This window comes from Capra hircus, chromosome 5 (assembly GCF_001704415.2).
Source record: "Capra hircus breed San Clemente chromosome 5, ASM170441v1, whole genome shotgun sequence".
Classification (NCBI taxonomy): Eukaryota; Metazoa; Chordata; class Mammalia; order Artiodactyla; family Bovidae; genus Capra; species Capra hircus.
Window position 1 is genome coordinate 29518369 of NC_030812.1, and position 25810 is coordinate 29544178.

The following is a 25810-nucleotide window of genomic DNA, read 5'->3' on the forward strand; positions in this document are numbered from 1 at the left end:
GAATAAATTTCTCTGTGATTGGTTGGTGCAGATTTCAAACCTGGCCTGGCGGCGGGGTGCTGGTCCGCCGTTGGGTGAGACGCGGAGGGAAGTAGAAAGCCGCCCGGGTGGGGTCAGGCGGACCCGACAAGGTGGGTGCTGGGGGTTGCGAGAAGAGGTGTTTCTGGCGCTGGGTTTTTTTGGGGAGGGAGGCGTCCCCGGTGGTGAGCTGTGGCCTCCACGAGGTCGGGGTAGGGGGAGGCCTGCACCGACAGCTCCTCCTCCGCGGCCCTCCTCCGGCCGGGGGCGCGGGCTGCCTGAGCGGGCTTTACTTAGGGAGTGGGGGGTTTCTTTCGTGGCGCCATGTTTTGTGGAAAGCCGGGGGCGTCTTTTTGAGATGGTGACTTCAGCAGGGCAGAAGCTACCCGAAAGAAATGGCTTTCACTTAAAGACAGAAAGTAGGTGGGGTAGCAAGACTTTTTCGAGGGTTCTTTTCGGAGGAACAAAACTTTTTCAAAGGGAAAAGCCCTGGTGTTCTAGAGGCCGAGGCGGCTTGGAGTGGAGCCCCTCTTTCTAGTGGGCTGTGTGAGTCTCGGGAAATGATGACATTTGCCTTTCTCATTAAACTCTCAGCCGTAGAAACACAAGGCCTTACTTTGTCCTTTCACATACATCCCTGTTCATCTCTCAACAGAGGGAGTCTATAGGAGGGAGTGTATAGGATTGTGGGGTGGGTGGGAAGATAAGCTTTTTTTTAACAAACGTCATCGTACTCTTTAATGTGGTGGGTGAGCTTTCGAGTTATTGAAAGTGTTTCGAGAATACGCCTTTCCTGTAGGTTAATCATTCAACAGGTATTCAGTGCAAAATTAAGTACAAGACAGTCTTACTTGGCTTTAAATGAGCTTGCAACTTATTTGTGCTAATAGAACTTAGAAAGATAACTGTGGTGAATCTAGTAGGCCTTTACACTTGAGAATACTGTACGTTAGTCCGGCCCTTTTAGAAAATATTTTGGCACCATTTATCAAGAGTCATAAGAGATTTTTTTTTATCGTCTGACTTGGTACTCCAAGCCTTGGAAATGCATTTTTAAGGAACATGGCCACTTGAAGAAAAACACTTTCCGTAGTGATGTTCAGCTTATTCGTTCATTGAATATTTTGTCATCATTTGCCAAATGTCCGGCATTGTTCTAGGCACCAGGAGCTCATCAGTGAACAAAAATCTGTGCCTTCTTGGAAGTTAAACTATTGGGGAGACAAACAATAAACCAAATAAGTCAGTTAATATGTAAATATGTTAGATGTGGATAAATGCTTTTGAGCAGGAGTTAAAGCAGGAGTTTGGGAGGAAAGATGCAATTTGAAAGAGTGGTTAACAATGGGACAGTGTTTTTTTTTAATTGAAGTATAGTTGATTGACAGTGTTGTGTTAGTTTCTGGTTTACAGCAAAGTGATTCATGTTCTTTTTCATATTTTTCTCCATTACGGATTTTCTCCATCATGAATTATTACAGGTCCTGCTATACAGTAGCACTTTGTTGTTTGTCTGTTTTATGTATAGTAGTTTGTATCTGCTAATCCCAACTCCTAATTTATCCCACCTCCTTTCGTTTTTGGTTGCCATAAGTTGGTTTTCCATTTCTGTTTCATAAATAAGTTAATTTGTGCTGTGTTTTAGATTCTGCATATAAGCAATGTCATGGTATTTGTCTTTCTCTTTCACTTCACTTAGTATGATAATCTCTAGGTCCAACCATGTTGCTGCAAATGGCATCATTTCATTCAGGGCTAAGTAGTAGTCTACTGTGTGTGTATATATATACATATGTATGTATACACATATATATGTATATATATACACACGCACATGCCCCTTCTTTATCCATTCATCTGTTGATGGGCATTTAGGTCGTGTCCATGTCTTAGCTGTTGTAAATAGTGCTGCTGTGAACATTGGGGTGCATATATTTTTCAAGCCATTGTTTTTTTTCTGGATATGTGCCCAGGAGTGGGATTACCAAATCATATAGCAAGTCTGTTTTTAGTTTTTCAGGACCTTCCATACTGTTTTTTCCATAGTGGTTGCTCCAATTTATAATCCTGCCAGCAGCGCAGGAAGGTTCCCTTTTCTCCATACCCTCTCTAGCATTTGTTATTTGCACACTTTTAAATTATGGCCATTCTGACTTGTGTGAGGTGGTACCTCATTGTGATTTTGAGATGCATTTCTCTAATAATTATTGATGTTGAACATCTTTTTGTGTGCTTATGGGCCATCTGTATGAGTAAATGACATTTGAATAAATACCTGAAGAAAGTGAGGGAGTGACCATAAAAGTAGAGGTAAACAGAATTACCTAAATGTTCAAGGAAGAGAACAGTTAAATAAATGTTCATCAACTTCTTGCAACTTAATGGAAATATGGTAGAAAAAAGTAAGACTATATAAATCTGATTGCAGTTCTATGAAATATGATGCATAATGGGCAAAGATTACTTAGGGAGGTGCATATAGTTCAGGGTGGTGAGGTTTTAGTTTCACCATTAAAAAAATGTTACTTTTTTCTGAACAGAGAAAACTAACAGTATAAGGCAGTGTTTTATGTCTGCCAGATGAGTGTTTTAGATAATAAAGAGGTTGTTTTGTACTAAAATGATTACAGAACGTTTTCCATAAGTTGATAATACTTATATTAGACCCTGAAGAATGGAACACTTTGGAATGGAAGGAATTCACAGAAGAAAAAAAGGAGAACTTAGTATAATGAACTGGTAATGATTTTATGAAAAATAATAATTTGTCTCATTCTGCTTTTTTTGGGGGGCCGTACTGCACGGCCTTGTGGGATCCTAGCTCCCCCACCAGGATAGGTGGGCCTTATGCAGTGAAAGTGCAGACAGAGCCCTAACTGCTGGACTGCCAGGGAATTCCCTCTTATTCCGTATTTTAGTCTTCATTCATGTTGGACTGAAGATGTTCTGTTTACTCTTTCTGCAGTTGACTTGCTCATGAGAACATTTGGTTTCAAGATATTCCTTCTGTCTGCCAGTTGAATAGAGGCTTTGATATGGTAAAGCAGAAGCTGGACATTTGGGAAAAAGAATTGTTCTGAAATACTTTCATATGAAAGCATTTTGTAGTATTGAGACAGTCTTAGGGGATGTTTTTCCTTGGCAGCAGAGAACTGATATTGTTAATTTCTTGGGACTCTCCAGATTTAGTAATGTTTGTGAGAATGTTTTTCATCAAAACTCTTTCCTGAAAAACTCATTGCTTTGTCTTACAATATTTAACACTCTTGATGCATCTAAAACCTGATGTATAGGTCTCTTAATAATGTTGTTTGTAGGGGGAGGAAGAAGAGGATAGAGACTTTTCCCAGGATACTCTGCATAAGATCTGTAATAGTCTGTTATTCTGAAGGATGATGTCTGTTCTCTTGGCTGGGTGATTGAAATTAAATTGGGGACTCAAAGCAATCACATCAAGCTGAGACTCTTTCCTGGTGATGCCAAATTGCTCCCTTAGGGATACTCACAGATTGGGAATCTGTAACATAGTGACTTCTCCACCTCTGGGGCTTCTCATCAATAACAGCTGAAATTCTCTAGCACCTTTTTGTTTAAAGTGCTCCACAAACTGATTTCCTTGCTACACACAAGGATCATTTCAGCTTTCCCAGAAGACAGCCGCCTCTGTAGTGAAAAAGTGACAGCTGTTTTACAGCTGCACAGCAATGTACTACAACATGACTTTGTTTGTGTTTCCTTTCACATTAGTGTATCTCCTAGCTATGAGCTAAATAATAAAGGGGGAGAAATAAACAAGTATTCATGAAGGTGAAAATGTGACCCAGCAGGAAAATTAACACCATTTTCAGTTGATATTGAGTAGAATGAGCAAATTTTAACTTGTCAGGATATCAGGGTTAGTACTGATACAGAATGATATTTTTGTCATCTATAAATAATTCCTGAGTCACTTCTATAGAACATTAATAAAAATACATAGTTCCCCAGCATATAAAGTGAAGAGGATTATATTTTCTGGTGCTATTTTGGATTGCCCAAAGTAATTCTGTGTTAGAGGAAAAGCTAACTCTTCTCAGATGCTGTGAGGCTCATGTAGAAGAGCTTGTTTAAGAGCCTAGACCATGTCAAATTTTACTGTCTCGTCCCTTTTTGATCTGAAGTCCGGCTGTGGTTTGCTAATCACTATTATAGGATGGAAATAGCAACAATCACACGAAAACAAAACCAAAAAATTTATACCCACTCTAATACTCTATAGTCTTATTGTGAGGTTTGCTTTATACAGTATAAAACTTTTATCTCCGTTAATTTGTAGAATTCTGTGAGGCAAGTAGGGCAGGTATTTTTGTTCCCATTTATAGATGTGTTTCAGAATTTTAAGTGACTTATCCATGGTTATACAACAGGTAAATAAAAGAACTAAAAGTTTATCCTAGGGCTTCTATCACCTTTATTTAACTGTTCTTTGTTTTCATGTATATTAAACATGTTCAGGTAGAATGGAAATGCTTTTGACAATTAAATCATGGTGGGGAATGTGTCTGTATTCATTCATGAGTTTGTTCTCTGACTTCAAGTTATCAAGTTTTGGTTTTTGTTTTTTGTTTTTTGTTTTTCAAATACTGAGTCTTTGCAATATAGTAGTGCCAAATGTAAGGTTTCTCCTTTCAAATTTAGAGTCTAGTTGGGACATAGCTGGTGAAGTTAAGATAGAGTACAAGGTGAATGTGCCACGTGAGCAAAGCAGTTGAGGAAAGATTGGGACCAGAGAGGTCAGTGGAAAATGAATGTTAATGACCTGCAAGTGTTGAGGGGCTGGCTGTAACATGCATGAGAGAAGAATCCACAAAGTTTGATGACTATATTTATAGGAAAGGGAGTAACTTAAGGTGATTCTGAGGTTTGAAACTGAGTGACTGGGAGAATGATAAAAATAAGAAAATCAAAGTTGATGTCAGGAGGAGGAGGACTAGGGTAGGTCAGTGGGTAGAGTAGTTGATAATATATGTGAGGGAAGGTTGTTTTAAAAATCAAGCTCAGCATCCAGATCATCCCAAATTGAGAGCTATAGGATTGAGTCAGTCTGGGGGGGAGCTGAGGGCCAGAGAGAGAAATGGGGGGGCTGTCTGTAGCAATGTAATGACTCAAATGGGGTAGTTGGATACGTTCAAACAGCTGTCTCCTAGGTACTAGGCATCGTGTTAGGAGAACAATGTAGATTGAGGTAGTTGTGTGAGATCACAGTTACTATGGTGAGACGTCCCCAAGTAGGTACTCTGTGTCTTTAGTCTTTTCAGGAGTCAAGTTGTGTTTTCAAGAACGTACCTCCACACAGTGCTCACTCTAGGGAGTGGTGTACACAAAGAAAATAGTGAAACAAGAATAGAGGAACTTGAGAAAACAAAGAATTTCTCTTAAAGGGGACGGAGAATCAGATTGTTGTCATTTAAGTCGTAAAAGTCCTCTGAATTGTTTTTTAATAACCAATTTTCAGTATTCTGGTTGCACTGTCAGGTTTTCCTTTCCTGCTTGTGTGCTCAGTCGGGTCTGACTGTTTGCGACCCCATGGACTGTAGCCCGCCAGGCTCCTCTGTCCATGGGATTTCCCAGGCTAGAATACTGGTGTGGATTGCTATTTCCTCCTCCAGGGGAATCTTCCCAACCCAGGGATTGAACCTTTTCTGCATTCCTAGTGAAGTAGAAGTTTTTCTGTGTACTGAGCTCACTCTTGTACATTCTCAGATTATACAGATCAGGGAAGAGATGATAGACACGAATAATACCCCATATTAAAACTGACCACCGACTTTCATTTTTATTGGGAGCCAAAGGAATTCATTTGAATAGGCTACTGAATGCCCTATCCCTGTTTCTGTCCTGTAGCACAGAGAGGTATTTGCCTTTTTTTGGTCATATTGTTAAAACCCATGGGCATCTCTGTGACTTCTGCATCTTTTCCTGCCAGTTTTAATACTAGTCTTTTAGTTTTGTTTTTAGTTTAGAGAAAGAACTTTGTAATAAATTTGTCAGTCTGGTTGCTTAGCAGCTTTCTGTGATTATTATGTAGCTTGGAACAGATACATTGCCATTTGAAAAATCTTGGTTTCCGGCCCTGATTCAGGTATATATTGCATCCAAGCTTAGAATTGAAAGCTTTTTTGCTATTAGAGCAATCATCATACAAGTACAAATGAGTAATTCTGTAGCATTTAATAGAAAATATCTTAATGTTTATATATTTCTTTTTCCCTTGGTTTTCCCTCCCCTTTCTTGCCCTCTTAGCTTATAGTACGATGTTACAAACACTGTAAAGTTACTAATCCTTCGTTAAAGAGCTCTTAAAATTCTATTTAGCTGCATGAAAGAGGACCTGGACTAGAGCGTTCAAGGGATGATTAGGAGAACATAAGAAGAAGCCTTTAATGGTGTTTCGGAGGACGTTCAAGTTTCAAGTGAAATTTGATTGTTTAATTTCATTTCCTTGATAATTTTCATAACATCGCACTGATGTCTTTCTTTCTCAACTGTTAAATGAAGATCTTATTTCCTCAAAGTGTTCCCAGTTAAAGTCTATTTGAAACAGAACTGCCTGTAAGGACACCATTTTTAATGTAATATCAGCAAGTCTTTAGGGGGGAAATATGAAGCTTGAAATTCACTATTACAGAACACAGTAACAAATGATTTTCCCTTTGCCCTTCCAGCTGTGAAGGTGGTGTATTGTCTCCTTGATGCCAGAATGTGGTACAACATAATCCTTTGCCTATACTTAGTATAAATTTATTAGACATAGTCCCTGCACGCAGTCCAGCAGAGAGCCCTGCATTACAGAAATAATTCTTGTGCTGCTGAGCTGGCGGTTTCCCCACTTAATCGCTCGTGTGACATCATCTGTGCCGTTGGTAGGAAATGTGCTGACCATGTCCTGCGTTTTAAAAGGCAGTTGCCTCATGGGTACTAGCTAAAGATGAAATTAAAAATAAACCTTCTAAGTTACATTGAAAGTCTTCAAAGTACAGCAGGATTCAAGTGGCAAAAATGTTATATTAATCATTAGGGTCGACTAAGTAGTTGATCACCTAGTAATAAACTGACGTACTTGTCCCTGATTGCTTTCTTCTCAGCTCCAAAGTGATTCAGAGTGGAGGAAAAGAAGTAGGCAGGAAGGGGTGTTATATTCAGGGGACTGAAATGCTTTTGTAATTTTCAAATGAGTCTTAAACATTCTCACTTTGTTTTTATAATAAGGATTACACAAAGCATCAGCTGTTGACTTGAGATTCTCATAGTGGTAGCTTACACATGGATGAGTCCAGATGTTAGTCACTGAACGCTGTGCTGGATTGCTACTGAATCTTTTGTCTGAGGGAGATGGCAGGACCCCTAATGTATATTTGATTTCTTGGCAGAAAGATGGATACTACAATGCTGAATATACGGAATCTGTTTGAGCAGCTTGTACGCCGTGTGGAGATTCTCAGTGAAGGAAATGAACTCCGTAAGTCATTCTGAGCTGGCCTGTGAGAAAAGAAAAAACAGATTTCAGATTTGGGCTTTCTCCATAGCCAAGCAAAATTGTTTTTCATTTTGAGTTACCTAAAAAAAAAAAAACAACGGTCAGTTATTTGTGATCAAAGCTTCATGGACATGGATTCTAAATGGTCACTTTTTTTTTCCCTGTGGTTATTTTTAAATGGGTCTTACTCAGATTTTTTCGTTATTAAAGTTCTCTTTTTACTGAATTGTTGGCATTAGTTTCCAGTTTCATTTTTGTATGACAAACTGTGCTTTTTTCATTAGAGGAGTTAGTTGTGTACATTTTTTATCTGAGGTTTTCCCTATGTTCTTATAAACCAGTTTCAGTTGGAAAGGAGAAAAATGACATAATTTCTCTTTGAAGGAAGGACAGTCCATCTGCTTTCACCTACTTCATATATTTGATGCTTAGTAATAAAGGTTTGAGGTTGGGTGGAGAGCTAGGGAGGCAAAGGAGGTGGTGATAGAATAGTCTTCCGGGAAGTAGATTAGTGACAAAGAAAGGTGGAGCTGATAGCTCTGACTTAGGTGATCTAAGGGAATTATTCTTTACCAGCTTTTCTTTGTGTTACCATCCTCTCCTATTTCAGATTCTCATGAATACCTAATTCAGTGGGTGTTGCTGCTAAGTCAGTCTCATTGGTATAAAAGTAACGCAAGAACTAGGTCTTAAGAATCTTCATAGCACTTACTGTAGTGTGTTGCTTGTGCCATTCAATGCTTTCTTTAATTTGATTCATGCTTTTAATAGCTTTCATTGAGTTACAGCCCTTTCAAAACAGTATTCTCTTTTCTCTAATAACTGTTGCATGACCTTGTCATCTGGTACCAACTCAGTTACCGTGATGGCATACTAATTAGGCTTTTCTTTGAGGTCACATCATCTCAGAAGACAGATTGCTTTGGAGTCCAGTGGGGAAGAGATCTTAAAATTCAGGTTTAGTCAGCCCATATTCAGTGAGAACCTGTCACAACTTCTAGCACATGTAGAGGGAAAGGGATGACTAAATGACTCCATGGAAAAAACTAGGGTTTGACTTGAGCCTTCAATTGGATATAGGGTAGGATCCCAACAGACAGAGATAAAAGAGGTCATTGAGTGTTAAGGGAGACATCTGAGTGGAGGCAAGAGGATGCGGGATGTGAGGTGAATAAGAGTAAGTGGGGAATGACTTAATCAGAGCCGTGCTTTTGGAAGGTTACCCTGCCAGAGGTGGCGGCTGCATTAGAGGTGGAGGCTGTGAGGCTGATTAGGTGGTTGCCCTAGCTCAGGAAAGAGGCATTGGGGAGCCCTAACTGGAGCGATGATTGTGAGCATGGAAATCGGCAGAAAAGGCTGTGATACTAAGATCTCTAGGAGGAGGCAGCTGATGGCATGTGGGGGCAGAGGGAGGAATTTGAGGTTTGGAGTCTCGATAACTAGTGCTGGCTTTTAACTGTTATTTCTGTCTGTGAGATAGGAATTTTGCCACAAGGATTTGGAGATAAATGAGATACTAAGTTGTGAAAATAAATACCTATGGAAAAAATATGCTGTAAAAATACAAGATATTTATTCTTACAGGAACCTTTATTTTATAAGTAAATTTCTGTCTTTCCTTAATTTCTGTTACAAAGTAGAGGTACATTTTGTACCCTCTCTGAATCCCTAACTTGGTATGTTGGCTTTTGAGGAACTAAAATGACTTAATGTCTTCTAGACTCTAGAATCTCCTTTACTGCAACCACTCTAGTCTGTTATCATCTTAGAGCCTAGGAATTCTTCCCATGCCTAATTGTCCCCTGACTCCTTACTCTTGCTTTTCATCATAGTAACTTCATTCCTTTTTTTTTGTATAGTAATATCTTAGTCATGTATGCAAATGCTCTGGTTTTGGTCTAATATAAACAAATATTTAATCATTTGTATTAAAATAGGAATGCCTTCCTTTAAATGAACTGATACTTTATTTGGTTTCAGTTCTATTGTCCAATTCAGTTAGATCTGTAATATATGCCATTTAACAATGAATGGGAATTAAACCCCAAATAAGACTTTTCAAGGAGTATCCTAAAGAACAAGCTAACCAGCAAATTAGATCAAGTGAAAAATCTTTTCATTCTTGAATTGTTTTTCAATTCAGGAAATAGTTGAGTGTGTAGGCAGCACTGTATTTAGAAACACTGACCACAGTGTAGAACTAGAAAGCTTTTAAACTATGGAAAGTGTGTTTCCTGTTCTTTATTTTTGAAAAAGGGAAGTATTACATACATTGAAAATATGCAAACAATAAGTTCCTTGCTTGGTGAATCGTGAGAGTAAATGTGACTAAGAACCAGCTCTTGTTTTTAAACTTTTTCTTTGTGAATCTATAATTTTGAAATATTTAAAGTTGCAAAAGGATATATTGTTTTCTTTTTCAGTTAAGGAGAAAAAAGCCCCTTAGTAATGGGTTCTAAACTGTTAACTAAACCAGTATATCATTTACAGCTATTTGAATTGTAATAATATATTTTACTTTTTGAGATCCTTGATATTTGTATTATGTAAGATAACTAGGTCATAATATCCTATTTTGCTAGACTCTTGTTGACTAAAAACCTATTTACTTGTGTGTCAGAATCAGTTTCTCTAGATTGATCTGTTATCCTAATTTGTAAGTTTGAAATTTGGTCAAATAATTAAAATTCCTTTTAAAAAGCACTATATTATTTCTATGCTCTTATGTTAAATTCGAATAGGAAAGGCTCCCTTATTACCCGAGAATCTGCTAGCTTTGTGTGAATTTGGCCTAGTTTCCACTGTAAACTGGGTTAATTTGACCAGCAGCAGATGTACACCTCGGAAAGTTCCTCCACGATGCTGTGGAGTGATGGCTTAGAGATACATTGAGGTTAACTAGAATAGTAACGCATTGTAGCGGAGAAGGCAGTGGCACCCCACTCCAGCACTCTTGCCTGGAAAATGCCATGGACGGAGGAGCCTGATGGGCTGCAGTCCATGGGGTTGCTGAGAGTTGGACACGACTCAGTGACTTCACTTTCACTTTTCACTTTCATGCATTGGAGAAGGAAATGGCAACCCATGCCAGTGTTCTTGCCTGGAGAATCCCAGGGACGGGGGAGCCTGGTGGGCTGCCATCTATGGGGTTGCACAGAGTCGGACACGACTGAAGCGACTTAGCAGCAGCAGCAGCAGCAGCAAGGCATTGTAGAATTGTCTTTGCAGTAGTCTTTGCAGGTGATAAGAATGGATGCCACCAGGGTTGTCATGCTTTGAGGTGCTGCCTTGGAAGAGATGCTTCCTTTGCAGACATTTGAAGAGAGTCCACATTCCTCTTATCAGTGAGTCATCCAAAGCTAGTATGATCTTCTTTTCCTGTGTCTTTCCACCTGGAATGTTTACATACCCTTCAGGGCTGTGTTAAACAGCAAAAGCAAATTGGCTCTTTACTTTCAAATCAATATTTGTATAATTATACAGCTGAATGCGATTGCGGCCTAGACATCTGTAATATTAATCTACATCTACTGGAGCATATTACAGCAGTTACATTTGAATGTGCTGTTTAACGCCTCTTTGGTGCAGCAACATGTGACTCTAAAGGAGGCTGCTCTTGTTTTATGGCCTAACTGTCCTGGTGCATGACAGCTGCCCCAAAGGTATCCTCCTTTGATTGCCTTCTGTTCAGATGCTTTCACTGTTAGTGTTACATCAGGAGCCAGGTGACTAATGAGTTACTTATTCCATAGCAGATGCCACTGGCTAAGCCAAAAGTAAGTGGCCTGTTGGAATAGGAGTTGCTCCTCACAAAACTCTTGACCAGAGTGATGAACATATATCCAGGATCTGCTCCTGGTTATTTTCAGCTGGATTTGCCCATAATTCAGCCGGTCCCTTAATTATGCATTTGGAGTAAAACTAACTGGAGGACTCATATATTACAGCATTTATACTCTGTTTGGTGCTTGAATTATTAAACTTTCCCCCCTTTTTTAGAATTTATCCAGTTGGCAAAGGACTTTGAAGATTTTCGTAAAAAGTGGCAGAGAACAGACCACGAGCTGGGCAAATACAAGGATCTTTTGATGAAAGCAGAGACTGAGCGTAGTGCTCTGGATGTTAAACTGAAACATGCGCGCAATCAGGTGGATGTAGAGATCAAACGGAGACAGCGAGCTGAGGCTGACTGTGAGAAGCTGGTGTGTATTGTTTTTCTGCTAGCACTGTGACGGTGGGGGTGCCCAGTTTCTTCTTCATTAAAGAATTAGAAGCAGTTTTTCCATGATTGGAGCTGAAATTGTAACTAGAAATACTATTTTTCATAGGTTGAAATTTAAATTAAAAAAATTTTTTTCTCCTTTAGATCTCAAACATTTAATATGCAGATTTCAAATGAGAATTTCAAGAATTGGGGGAAAGGCAGGGAAATCCTAGCATATTTGATCTATTTCTTATTGTTGATTATAAATGCTACCTAGAACATCCTCATGTAAGATAGTAATGGCTAGTACTTTGTCATTGATATAAGCAGGACAATTCTTAAGTCTTCATTGCGGCTCTTAATTTAGGATAAAAGGGCTAGCTATGTTCAACCAGTATGAGCACTGGGACATAGAGCACTGTCATTCTGATGTACCAGGGTGGGTCATGGTACAAAGGAAGCCCTTACTAGGAGGGACTAATCCATCTTGGTATACTGTTAGGCGCCTCAGCAGGCTCAAATCGTCTGGTTCCAGTGCGTCACAGCTTTGTATCCATTTTAATGCATTTTGCTCCACCATTTAGAAAGGTGGGTGGCTGCTTTGATCTGTAGAAGCCAATAATTGTCCTGATAAGATGACACTAAAGTGTTTTTGCTCTGTGAAATCTATTTTGGGACTCTGATTTTGCAGTCCTCTCTTCTCTTGAATTAGCGGTTTGATCCAAAAGTCTTGTAGCAGAAACCTCACTATTCTGGATAGAGTTCATTTTACCAGTCAGAAATCAGAGACGCAATCTGGGCTTGATGTGAATTAATATGCTATTGGTGTAGCAGCCTTCCTGGAGGCTCATTTGCATAATGCTGTATTTTAATGTCTCCTGGTCTGCCTGTCCCATAAATTTAAGGTGACGCTTTCTCCCCTGGTTAGTTAGGATGTTTTACTCTGCTTTGGTCTGTAGGAAAGACAGATTCAGCTGATTCGAGAGATGCTCATGTGTGATACATCTGGCAGCATCCAACTAAGTGAAGAGCAAAAATCAGCCCTGGCTTTTCTCAACAGAGGCCACCCATCCAGTGGCAACGCTGGGAACAAAAGGTGGGGGAACTGCATCTGTTACCTGATCACAGGAACGCAGCTCTCAGACGTTCTTGCTGTCTAAACTCTTAGATATACTGCTTTTGGAATGTGTGCTAAATAAAACAGAAAAAGACTTTGGGGGAAGGCTGGGTGGGAAATAAAGGTGCAGGGGCTTCCCGTTTTATTTTTTTATCTTAGGTTTTTTCATTAAGGGTAAAATTTGACGTTGGTGCACAGTTGCACCAATATCAATAATCCTGCCCATTGCTAAGAAACCTAAAGGTGGAAGTGGCAATACTTGCAGTGTTGGCTCTCTAGAGAGCTCTCGTAGTTCTGGTTAAGAAAGACCCTCTGTGAGCCAAGACCAGATGATAGTTTTGGTTCTACTGCACCACTATTTAAAATAGTCTCAGCCAAGCTTTGAATTAACACCCCCAATACAATACGTAGGGAAAGGTCAGCACTCTTTGAGCTATTTATTTTGTTGTCTGGTTGTTTTATGGGAATCTATAACTAAGAAGATCTACAGGCTTAATTTGTTAGAAAGCTAATGCTGGGTAATTCTCTCTCTTGTAGAAAACAACCACAGTTGGGATCAAACTGAACTTCACTCTTCTGCCTTGTGACTTTTTAGCAGCCTGTAGTATAGACTCAGCAGGAAATAGCACCTATACCCCGACTGTAACTTTAACTGCTGTTATGAGACCTTTGCTGAAATAGCAACTGTGCTGCATGTGTGCTCGTGTGTGCACACACACACATACACATAGTCCGCTTTGAAAACCGTAAAAAGCGGCCCACCACAGCTAGGGGTTGAGCTTGTAGTTATCTCCACAGGGAAGATGCTGCTGTGAGATTGCTGATGTTACCTGACCAGTGTGACTTTTTCCGGTGTTGGTGGATTTTACTTTCCACAGTCTTGTTTCTAACTACTATTTCACTCATCTAGACTGTCAACCATTGATGAATCTGGTTCCATTTTATCTGATATCAGCTTTGACAAGACCGATGAATCCCTGGTAATGAACACTTGATTTCTGAGAATTACCTATTTTTCTTAACCCTGCTCCGTCAGGAATCTCTCTTCTGTCCTCTCTTCTGAAATTCCCTTGTTACTATTTTATTAGTTGATATGTTATAGATAATGACTAGCTTTTAAAAATATAAATACACACAAGCCTGAAAGAAATTGGCTTATATATTTAGCCTTTGGAAGTGAGAATATGGAATTTAGGATTTGGCATGAGGTTAAATTTATTTAATGAATCTGTGAGCTGCCTATACTAATTGGTTATTACATCTTGACTTTTTAAAACCCCAGCTAGGGGGGAAAAAAAATTAACAAGACTCTATCCAGGCAGGCTTTATTTGCTGCTCTTGGCTAGAGTAGATGTGTGCCTTATTTCTAAATTAAATTAGTTCTTGAGGAAAACTTAGTCATACTTCACAATTAGAAGGAAACCAGTGCCTTGGAACTTTAGCCCAAAGGCTGATGAAAGTTTCCAGGCACTAGATAATACCTTGATGAGCAGTGGTTCACCTGTCTGAGCCCTTTGTTGCCCTGCTGTTGTGGGGCAGCACCCTTCTTGCAATGTATGGTAGTGTTTCTGCATAAAAGGTCATACCCTGATATTCAGTCTTTGTTCCAGAGACTTGCAGCTTATGGTTTGTGTAGCTTTCCTCTTTGACTGGTGGCAAGCTAGCAAACAAAACAATAAGTCAGGAGGTTATTGGTAGTTGGTCATTTGATGATAGCAAAACAAATGACAACTGCTTGTTACATAGACTAGACTAAGAGTTTTCTGTCCAAATTCAGAGTTTGACTAGGGCAGTAATTGCTCTTTTGTAAATATTAATATTAGGTATCGCCTTTTGGGAATAAGGAATGACACAGTTTGGGATTTTTAATAAAACTAGAATATACTTCTAGCTGATTTTAGAGCTAGACCTCTGGTGTAATATCTTGTAACTGAAGCTGAGTCAAACAACCAGTAGCTAAATTACTTGACCATAAATTGGAAAGGTTAAATTTATTTAGCTAAGCTATAATATATACAACTGTTTAGGGGTTTTGTGTTTTCAGAGACTGTCAGGGTCAGGAGGTCATAGGTAGCTACTAAAGATGAATGCAGATGGTTGAAGTGAGTGAAGTAAAACTAGACCACAGTGAAAGACAAATGAATACTTTTTTAGGGCCCAAGGAGGAAGGATGATTGAGAGATGTGAATTCTAAACTAGAACTTTTAAAGTGGCTACCTTGTATAGAACATCGGATTAGATGGTAGCAGTCCCTTATGAGCAAGGATGACATCTGAACCATTAGTATAGTGCCCACCATTCTGTGAGTTCTAAAACTAATTACAAAAATAATCAGAAACAAAGGACCAGGTACTGAAGATAATCACGACAGAAGTTGATTCTTTAACCTTTTCTTGCCTCTGTGGTATTGATTCCTGATTCTATTATAATAGCTTCAATTTTGGAAAGAAGGCATGTTCACTTACCACAGCACTATGGCTATAACATTTGAGAATTGTGAGTTAGATACTCAGACTCAGGAGGTTTTTAAAATTTTCTGTAAATGTATTTGCATAGGATTTAGGGGAGGCCTAACCAAAGAAGGAATTTAATATAGTATAATTGTCAACAGGATTGGGATTCTTCTTTGGTAAAGACTTTGAAACTGAAGAAGAGAGAAAAGAGGGTATGTATGGTTTTGTTTACTTTTGGGTTTGTGCGTGTGTGTCTGTTTTTACTTAGTAGCAATAAGTAAAATGCCATTGTGCTACATTCCTGACATGTTGCTCTAGCTGGTGTTAAACACATATTACAAGTGAATCCATGTTGGGGGCGGGGGCAGTTTGATGTTCCCTGAGGTAGTAATTGCCTGGAAAATCCCATGGACAGAGGAACCTGGAAGGCTGCAGTCTATGGGGTCACTAAGAGTCGGACACGACTGAGCGACTTCACTTTCACTTTTCGCTTTCATGCATTGGAGAAGGAAATGGCAACCCACTCCAGTGTTCTTGCCTGGAGAATCTCAGGGGCGGGGGAGCCTGGTGGGCTGCCATCTATGGTGTCGCACAGAGTTGGACACGACTGAAGCGATTTAGCAGCAGCAGCAGCAGAGGTGGTAAACTCAGGACAGAATCCTGTCCTGCCTGTTTCACTATTCTGAGCTGATTTAAGTTCAGTCATGGAGAGGAAAAGGATCTATTTAAGTTTGTTTTGAGATGTCATATGAATTTTTATGCAGAACTTTTGTGCTCTAATAGAAGTTTCAGATGAAATGTGTGTATAATGGGATATACAGAGATCTATCTGTGCTTGTTTAGGGTCCTTAATATGTTTCTAGGACTTCATGTTCTTAGATAGGATTACACTCTACTTTTTCTGGTGCTGCCATCTAAATTTTTCCAAAGCTTGCTTCTTGTTCTAGGGCACTCAGGGCCTTTTTGTGGAAATAGGCTGTGAGGGAGAGCACGTTGTTTGTTATTTCCTGCAGCCCTGGTACCTAGGACTTGCATCCAAGTTGTCTAATGGAATAATTTTATTTTTTGTGCTTCAGATCTCCTATCTGACACTAAAGTTCTTGGTTTTTGCCCCATTTTTAGCGCTCGAATAGCCGACAGTTCGTGGATGGTCCACCTGGTCCTGTAAAGAAAACGCGTTCCATTGGCTCCACTGCAGACCAAGTAAGAATGACTAGGCTGAGAGAATTGTGGTCTTGAACATAACAAAGTGTAGTGGCCCCAAGCATAAAAAATCCCGAGTCAACACTGCAGTGTTATTTCGAAAGAGCTGTTTGGTGAAAATTTTCTCTGTACTAGGATCCTTATCCATCTGAATAGAATAGTAAACAACATCAGCTTCATGTTTGTTCTCAGTTGCTTGCATGTATACCCCTGTGACCTGTATTTTTATTTGAAAGTATTAGATTTCAACTTCAAGAGTATTTGGGGCTGGGGGCTTAAGTCCTTACTAAGACTCAGGAATTTTTTAACTACACCAAACCACCCATAGTAGAAGGGAAATTAGATTTATCCTTCCGTCATTACTGCCTTTGTTTCAGGGAAATGAATCCATAGTTGCTAAAACTACGGTGACTGTTCCCAATGATGGCGGGCCCATCGAGGCTGTGTCCACTATTGAGACCGTACCATATTGGACCCGGAGCCGAAGGAAAACAGGTCCGCTGGGTTTGTGACTGAATTGCCTATGTAAAAACAACTGATAAAATCCGGGGAGAACTGGTTTCTTAGAACCCTCATGAGGCAGGGGCTGGATGTTTCAGGCAGTTCACTTTACTGCTTCTTCCTGGGGGACAGAGCTCTGTTTTGTCATGCCCTGCTTTGGCTTGCTAGCCTGACCTGCACCGCTGGTGTGTAGCTTGTCTCTCTGGAAACTGTGTTGCATAGTTCACTTCTGGGTGTTATAGACGCCTGGTTATCTACTAGTTATATTGTGTATTTGGCTGTGTCGGATCTTTGCTGCAGCACTCAGGATCTTTGTTGTGGCGTGCACGTTTCTTTGGTTGTGGCTCACAGGCTATTTAGTTCCCCTGTAGCATGTGGGATGTTTCCCAACATGGAAGACATGTTTCCTTTCCATGTCCCCTGGCACTGGAAGGCAGACTCTTAATCACTGAACTGCCAGGGAAGTCCCTACTGGTTATAGTAGAATTGGGGTTAAAATTCAGACGGGAGAATTACCTGGCGGTCCAGTGGTTAGGACTTCGCACTCTGACTGCCAAGGACCCTGGGATCAGTCAGTCCCTGGTTGAGGAGCTAAGTCTCACGAACCACAGGGTGCAGCAAAAAAAATTCAGAAGGAACGAAATATCTAAGACACAAAGCTTGGAGTTGTCTGTTTTCTAGGTACTTTACAGCCTTGGAACAGTGACTCCACATTGAGCAGCAGGCAGCCAGAGCCAAAAACCGAAACAGACGGCTCCAGCACTCCGCAGAGCAATGGGGGGATGCGCCTGCACGACTTCGTCTCTAAGACGGTAAAGCTGGGGCTGCTGCTGCTTTGGGACACGTCTAATTTTTTAATGGTGGGCGTAATATTTGCTAATCACAAATTTAAATATTTAGTGTTATAAAGTTAAATGTCAAATTTCCTTCCTCCTCATCCCCCTCTCCAGGGTTAGAGAGGGTGTGTATCTTTCCATTCTGTGAGTGATACTAAAAGAAAGCAACTTTTCAGAAGCAGTGTTTGCTTTATCATGATATGTATTTACAGTTCATGCTTGAATATGGCACGCCTTAACTTTGTCCCATTTGATTTCTGGTAAAAATCCAAGCAAACTGACAGGGGCACAGAGGCCTTAACTGACTTGTTTGAGCCACAGGACAGTAAGTAGCAGAGTTTAACATAGAGGTTTTCTGACTCCTTGCCAGCAGTTTCTTTCCACTAGTGTATGGTGATCCCTTTGCAAATTACTTAGCCTCTTTTTGCTTGTTTCCTTATCTTAAAAAAAAAAAAAACCTATAGGATTATTGTGAGAATTACACAAGTAAAAAATATGTGTAAAGGGATGAGAAAGCTGTTGGGCACATGCTAAGTGCTTAATAAATGTTGATTGATGATAAATGTTCTAATTCATACCATTCCCTGTTTCATCCTCAGGTTATTAAACCCGAATCTTGTGTACCATGTGGAAAGCGAATAAAATTTGGCAAGCTGTCTCTGAAGTGTCGAGACTGTCGTGTGGTCTCTCATCCAGAATGTCGGGATCGCTGTCCGCTTCCCTGTATTCCTACCCTGACAGGGACACCTGTCAAGATTGGAGAAGTATGTATGACCCTGTGGGAGCCCTCACTGTGTTATGACTTTGTTAGCTTTTAAAAAGCCTCTGCTCAGACGCTTCAGTCTGTCCAACCCCTTGTGACCCCATGGACTGTAGTCCGCCAGGCTCCTCTGTCTGTGGGGATTCTCTAGGGAAGAAGACTGGAGTGGGTTGCCATACCCTCCTCCAGGGGATCTTCCCAGCCTAGTGATAGACCCTGTGTCATGGTGGATTCTTTACCTCTGAGCCACCAGAGAAGCCCTTTAAAAGCTTATGGTCATTTTTTTCAAAAATTATTGATGCCATGTACATTTCCTCCCCAAATAGTGAATAGAAATTATAAAATGTTAACTTGAAGAATCCTGTTTGGGTTTGTCTGTCTGATTAGTAGCTTTTCTAAACCAAATTCTTCTTCCTTTTCTTCCCCTCCCTTCCCCTTCCTCTTTCCTCCCTTTCCTTATTTTCTTCCTTTTTCCTTCTCCCTTCCCTCCTTTCGCTTCCTATTCTTCTCTTCCTTCCCATCCCCATCCTATCTACTTTTGTTAAATTTCAAACATATACAAAAGTAGAGAGATGAGTGTAACTAACCCCTATCATTCTTATCATTCATATCTTATCATTCAGCTTTCATGATCCCTGACTCATGTCCAGTCTTGATTTGTTAATACCTCCATCTTCTCCTGACCCTGTTCAGTGAGTTATTTTGAAGCAAATCCCAGCCATGATATAATTTCATCTTTGAATATTCTTTATCTTATGTTGGAGATATTCCATACTAGGCTGTTAAGATTAGATTCATTTCTAAAATTTGATTCAATTCATTAAGAAATTATTATTAGAAGCAACATTAGCAAGAATCAAAACAAAATGATTGAGCTGCTACTCAGCCTCCAGCAAATCAAATATTACTTTTCTTTAATCTTTTTTTTTTCTTTTAATGCATGATTCCCATTTAATCTTTATTTTTTTCTGGTTGTTCTGGGTTTTTGTTGCTACTCGAGGGCTTTCTCTAGTTGACAGTGAGTGGGCCTACTCTTTGTTGTGGTACACGGGCTTCTTTCATCGTGGAGCACAGACTTTAGGCCCGTAAGTCTCAGCAGTTGTGGCGCGTGGGCCTTGTTGCTCTGTGGCATGTGGAATCTTCCCAGACCAGGGATCAAACCCATGTCCCCTGCACTGGAGGTGGATTCTTATCCACTGTACTACTAGGGAAGTCCTTTAATCTTAAGAATTTTTATCCATGCACGTAGCTTTCTTTACAGATTTTCTGTACTATAGAGCCACGGAGTTCTCTCCTACAGATCAGTGTGTGTCATAGTCAACTGAGTTGTATTAAATAATTTTTCTTACTAAGAGTAATTACAGGATAGAACAGATTTTTTAGAGTAATAACTTAGTTTATATTACACTCCACACCTGTAATCTCATTATTGCTTTCTTTCTGATGCCCTTGACTGTAAGAGGAGCAGGGGTGGAGTTGTAGCCAGTGATCTTATTACTTGTTCATGCGAGAGTGTGGTACATGTGACCATAAATCAGTCCTGGTGTAGAGGTAGGAAGAACAATTGAGCGGCTCTAGTCTTATTTATGCTTTGGGAAGAGGAATTTTAAAGTAGGCATGGTGTCCCAGCCTCAGTATTAGTCTGGGGATGGCTCTTCCCATTGGTCTTCATCCGCTAGTCTAAGTGGTATAAATAATAACTTTAAACTCACCTTTTTCAGGGAATGCTGGCAGATTATGTGTCCCAGACTTCTCCAATGATACCGTCAATTGTTGTCCACTGTGTAAATGAGATTGAGCAAAGAGGACTGACTGAGGTAAGAGTCCACCCTTGGAGAGGGTGAGTTTGTTATTTGCATCAGTAATTAAGAGGTTTTTAACTGAAAGTGTCATCTTGATAACAGACAGGCCTGTATCGGATCTCAGGCTGTGACCGGACAGTAAAAGAGCTAAAAGAGAAATTCCTCAGAGTGAAAACTGTACCCCTCCTCAGCAAAGTGGATGACATCCATGCTATCTGTAGCCTCCTGAAAGACTTCCTTCGAAACCTCAAAGAACCCCTTCTGACCTTTCGGCTAAACAAGGCCTTTATGGATGCAGCAGGTGGGGCAGATCTTAATGCTCAAATGTGAGCCCGTGAGGGCAGGAGGTTCGGCGATTCTGTTTCCTGTGTTGTCCCTTGCCGGGTGCAGTGCCTGAAGTACAGTGCTCAGATACTTTGATGGATACATAACTCTTCCGTGTTCCCTGTGCTCTTCTGTCTGAACTGTATAGGGTCCTAACAGGTTTTTTGGTCGTACTTTCTGTTGTGTTTTTGGTCAGGCTCTAGGTTGGTTATCCTTTTGAGCTTGGAGCCACCCTTGATTTCTTCACCTCGCGCCCTACTTTTAATCCATTGTCGCATCTCATCAGCAGAAGCCTTGTAAACATGCCTTAGATTTAAAATGTGTCATTCCTATTGCTGTCTTGACCTCTCTTACCCTGGAGTGCTGAAGACCCTACTGGTTTTCCTATGTCTACTCTTGCCTTCTACAGTATAACCTTCACACAGTAGCTAGAATGGTCCTTTCAGAATTTAAATTGGACGATATCCCTTCTTTCCTCAGTATCTCCCAGAAGCCTCTCATAAGTCTCAGAATAAAATCCACAGTCCTTAACAGGCCCCAAAGACCCACATGATTTTGCCCTGGTTATGTCTCCAGTATCATTTCCATCAACACGTCTTCCTTCCTTCTTCTTTTCCAGTTACACTGAAATTCTTGCAATTCCTAGACCATAACCGAGCTTACTCCCAACTCAATTAGAGGCCATCATACTTGTTGTCTCAACCTGGAGTGACATTTGCAGGATTTGCTCCTTTGTTTCTTTCAGGTTTCTTGTTGGATAGCTTGTCCACAGAAGCACCTGACCAGCTGGTCAGAAAAAACAGCTCCTGTTACTTCTAGTTTTCTTGCCTGCCTTATTATTATATGTATCACTGCCTGATAGGTATTTGCTTTCTGATTGGCTCCTCCAGTAGCATGGGGCAAGGGCTTTTGTTTAGTTCTGCTTGATGCTGCTCTCTTAGAACAGTGCCTGGCACCTGGTAGGCTCTTAACATGTTTTGTGAACAAGTACCTTCTTGATAGTTGTAAACTGCAGTTACACGTTTGCCTTCCTGGAAACATGAGTTTCCAGCTGCTCTCCCTAACTGCAAGAGTTGTTGTTTTTTTAAGTTCTGATTTCTAATATTGAGCTGTTGGCCAGTATCCTACTTGTTAATGAAACTAGAGACTGATGCAGTCATGAACCTAATCAGAAGTTTCAGAAGCTTACTGTATAGATGAGACTTTGTGGTCGATAGCTTGAAAAGCTCTTGTCAAGGGAAAGAAGTCTAGGCCTCTTGGTGCTTTCTTTTCATTTACAGAAATCACAGATGATGATAACAGCATAGCAGCCATGTACCAGGCTGTTGGTGAGCTGCCCCAGGCCAACAGAGACACACTAGCTTTCCTCATGATTCACTTGCAGAGGTGAGTAGAGCAGAGATTTGTCTCTGTGAGTCTGGGAATTTGCCACACGGAAGAGAATGGGGGTTGGATGTTAGGGAAGAACGTGAAGGGTGAATTATTTTCCTGTAGATCTTATATTTTGGTCTACTTTTAAGCAGAAGGACAAGTCTTCTAATTTAATGCTCTTTTACATAGAGTGGCTCAGAGCCCAAACACTAAAATGGATGTTGCCAATCTGGCCAAAATTTTTGGCCCTACAATAGTTGCCCATGCTGTACCCAATCCAGATCCAGTGATAATGTTACAGGACATCAAGCGTCAGCCCAAGGTAAGCAGGCATGTTATGTTACATGAACTCATACAACAAAACAGGACAGATTGGTGAGAAGTAAGCCCTGAGTGCTGACAGTTTGCTAACATGTTGGGTGGCTTTTAGGTGGTAGAACGCCTGCTGTCACTACCCCTGGAATACTGGAGTCAGTTCATGATGGTAGAACAAGAAAACATTGACCCCATGCATGTCATTGAAAACTTAAATGCCTTCTCAACACCACAGACCCCAGATGTTAAAGGTAAGGCCGAAGGCGCGCTTCTTAAAGGGCCTGACTCCCTCTCTGGTTTTTGGCTGGGTGCCCTCTCCTTCCCTTTGCTAGAGCCATTTGAAATACATATTCTTTAGTAAATTAAAATGTTTTTGAGAATTCTAACATTAAAGAAAAAGCTGTACAGTTCTGCCATCCTAACTTTGTTTTTACTTTTCCATGTTCTTCTTTCTTTACCCATATGGATATTTTTATAAATATAGATATAATAATTTAGATATAATTAGTACTTATTTCATTTAGCATTTTGTGAGAACTTTCTCTGTTACTGTATGGTCTTATTTATCATTTTTATGGTTGTAAACTATAATTTACTTAAATATGCTATATTTGGCACTGATTTTATTTTTCAGTTTTTCATAATTACATATACTGATGGCATCAACATATGTATAGACCTTTTTATTTTTCCTAATGGTAAATTCCTTGGAGTGGGAATTACTGAATTGAAATAAAGGTTTTAAACATTTCTGTTTCTTGATATGCTTTACCAACTTGATTTCTTAAAGGCTTTTGCCAATTTGTATTACCACCAAAAGTGTATGAGACTGGTTTCATTCCAACTTCACTGGCATCGGAGACCTGTTCTTTTATTATTGCAAGTTGCTTTTTAAGGAAGTATATTGTTTTTTCTAGTATAGGAAAAATCAAATAGATGGTAGATTTGTGAAGTTTGGAGTTTGAGAATGGCTTAAGTCAGAAAACGAATGTTAGCTACTCATTGATCATTGCCTGCATAGTTCAAAAAATATACTGGTGTGTTATAAAATGATGACAAAAATGACCCCCCGGGACTTTGCTAGGTCTCTAAACTTAGCTCTTAAGTGTCTTAACAGGATTTGTAGCTTAATACTAGTTGCCTTACGAGAATGCTTTCTTCCCCGCCCCGCCTCCTTTAAAAATATGTTTTACCTTTGATTGAAGTGAGTTTACTGGGGCCTGTGACCACTCCTGAGCATCAGCTCCTCAAGACTCCTTCATCCAGTTCCCTGTCGCAGAGAGTCCGCTCCACCCTCACCAAGAACACTCCCAGGTATGTAGAATTGGTTGGCTCAGGAAATAGGAAATGGTCACTTCCTTGGACATCCTTCCCATCATGCTGAAGCTTATTGAAAGAAAAATTTAATTAGATCTTAGCTAGCAGCTCGACATTAAAAGCTGTAAGGATACCCTTTTTGAAAGGGTCTGGGGTCGCCAAGAGTCGGACACGACTGAGCGACTTCACTTTCACTTTTCACTTTCATACATTGGAGAGGGAAATGGCAGCCCACTCCAGTGTTCTTGCTTGGAGAATCCCAGGGACGGGGGAGCCTGGTAGGCTGCCGTCTATGGGGTCACACAGAGTCGGACACGACTGAAGTGACTTAGCAGTAGTAGCAAAGGTCCTTAGCGGAGAAGGCAATGCAACCCACTTCAGTGTTCTTGCCTGAAAAATCCCAGGGACGGGGGAGCCTGGTGGGCTGACGTCTATGGGATCGCACAGAGTCAGACACGACTGAAGTGACAGCAGCAGCAGCAAAGGTCTTTAGTATTTCCCCTCCCTCATCTCAGGTGATAGAGAGCGGCTTATAAAGTAGTTGCTGAGGGTTTCCTACTTTAGTTGATTGTCAAGTAATGTTACAGTTGTTTATTTATCATGTTTTTTAGAGTACTTTTCCAGTTCATTTTCTTTTTCTTTAGATTTGGGAGCAAAAGCAAGTCTGCCACCAACCTAGGACGACAAGGCAACTTTTTTGCGTCTCCAATGCTCAAGTGAAGTCGTGCCTCCTGTTGCTTGACAGCGTTTACTGCCTGTGAGGAAGAGTGCACCTGGACTCTCTACTCTGCAGCCGCGTTACTGCTTTTAGCATTCTCCAGGCCTTTAATCAAGTTTAATTGTGCATGGGGGTTTTATGAAAACTATATATATCTCTTTCTCCTTCTCAAGTAATGTAATATCAACACTTTGTGCTGTCTTTGGGAGCTCTTAGATGGGAGATCTTTACAGGGCTATGAAATTCACTGTGATTCTCTTGCAGGCTGGGAGGTACATCCCTTTGGCTTAAAGCCAGATTCCCTCATGTAATGACATTTCTCTGATGTAATTTCCATGAGACTAGTGGTAGAAGGCCCTGCCTCTTTGGTAAGACTGACTTGTCTTGAGGTGGGAAATGGGGGGGCAGGGTAAAGAAAGGTTTGGGCAGAGAATTTAGGATGGCTCCTTCAAGAACTTGGAAATTCTCCTTCCCCCGTTAGGAGCTGAGCTGTAACAACGGAGCCTACATAGAACTGGGATATTGGGAGGACTGAACTAGTAATGGGAGTGTACTTGGCTTTAATTTGGTTTGATTAGGTTTAATAGTGTTAAGTGGCACAACCTTGTAAAAGTTATACTACAATTTATATTTATTTCTAATGGGCCTCTGTTGGGACATTGGGTTTGGTTGGGGTCAAAGCTAGTTTATTCTTAAGTTGAATTCATTCTGATGCTTAACACCCCCCACCACCCCTTGTCCATTGGAGCTCTACTTCTAAAGGTCAGTGTACCGTCTGTTTAACACCCAACTAATGAGTAGGCTGTAAGGGAAGATTGTCAATATTTTGAGTGGCAAGAAAAGCCACAGTCATTTTGTCTTTGCACTTTGGATGCTGAAATCTTCCTATGGAGCATAGCCACATCTAGATAAATATGAGCTTTTTCTTCTATTAGAATTGTTTACAAAGCCTATCAAAATGATTCCTTCTGTAGAATGTTTCTGACCCATAGTGGCCTGTAAAACAGACATTTGGAATAATATTTGGAAAAAAGTAAATAGTTTTTTCAAAATGAATGTGAGATTGATTTTCTTGTCTGGAAGATAACCTTCAGTGCCTTTTTAAAGAAAATATATTTCCCCAAAAGTGTCCTGTCATTCACTGCTCCCCTCCGCCCTCCCCACTTCCCAGCTTCCCCACCACCAGGAGCTTGTTTCTTTGTTTCAGTCTCCTTCATTGTCCAAGCTGAAGTCCTGGATTTGTCCTGACTCTTAACCCCTTATTTGAAGAAACTACTTTAAACAAAAACCAAACTTTCTAAACAAGTCTTTAAGGATGAGGATGGTGCAGGGAAAAGAAAGAAAGAAAAACACAA

The 25810-nt window shown here is 40.4% G+C and overlaps 1 protein-coding gene across 2 annotated transcripts; it reads left to right on the forward strand.

Moving 5' to 3' along the window:
• On the forward strand, positions 1-25511 carry RACGAP1 (Rac GTPase activating protein 1). 2 transcript variants are annotated; one of them, XM_005679978.3, is made up of 17 exons: positions 1-131; positions 7428-7516; positions 11534-11736; positions 12698-12834; positions 13766-13835; positions 15467-15520; positions 16431-16511; positions 16889-17006; positions 17694-17824; positions 18448-18612; positions 20330-20425; positions 20513-20711; positions 22015-22120; positions 22295-22427; positions 22536-22671; positions 23626-23734; positions 24382-25511. In XM_005679978.3, the coding sequence occupies exons 2-17, from the start codon at positions 7432-7434 to the stop codon at positions 24455-24457; spliced, it is 1899 nt and encodes a 632-aa protein (XP_005680035.1). In that variant the 5' UTR covers positions 1-131; positions 7428-7431; the 3' UTR covers positions 24458-25511. The 2 variants fall into 2 exon arrangements, with proteins under 2 accessions (XP_005680035.1, XP_005680036.1); XM_005679979.3 differs by having other exon boundaries at positions 7432-7516.

Coding starts and splice junctions, on each gene's coding strand:
- RACGAP1 (XM_005679978.3), top strand. CDS start 7,432: ATGGATACTACAATGCTGAATATACGGAATCTGTTTGAGCAGCTTGTA. Junction 18,613..20,329: donor CACCTGTCAAGATTGGAGAA/GTATGTATGACC, acceptor CACCTTTTTCAG/GGAATGCTGGCAGATTATGT. Junction 22,121..22,294: donor CTCATGATTCACTTGCAGAG/GTGAGTAGAGCA, acceptor TCTTTTACATAG/AGTGGCTCAGAGCCCAAACA.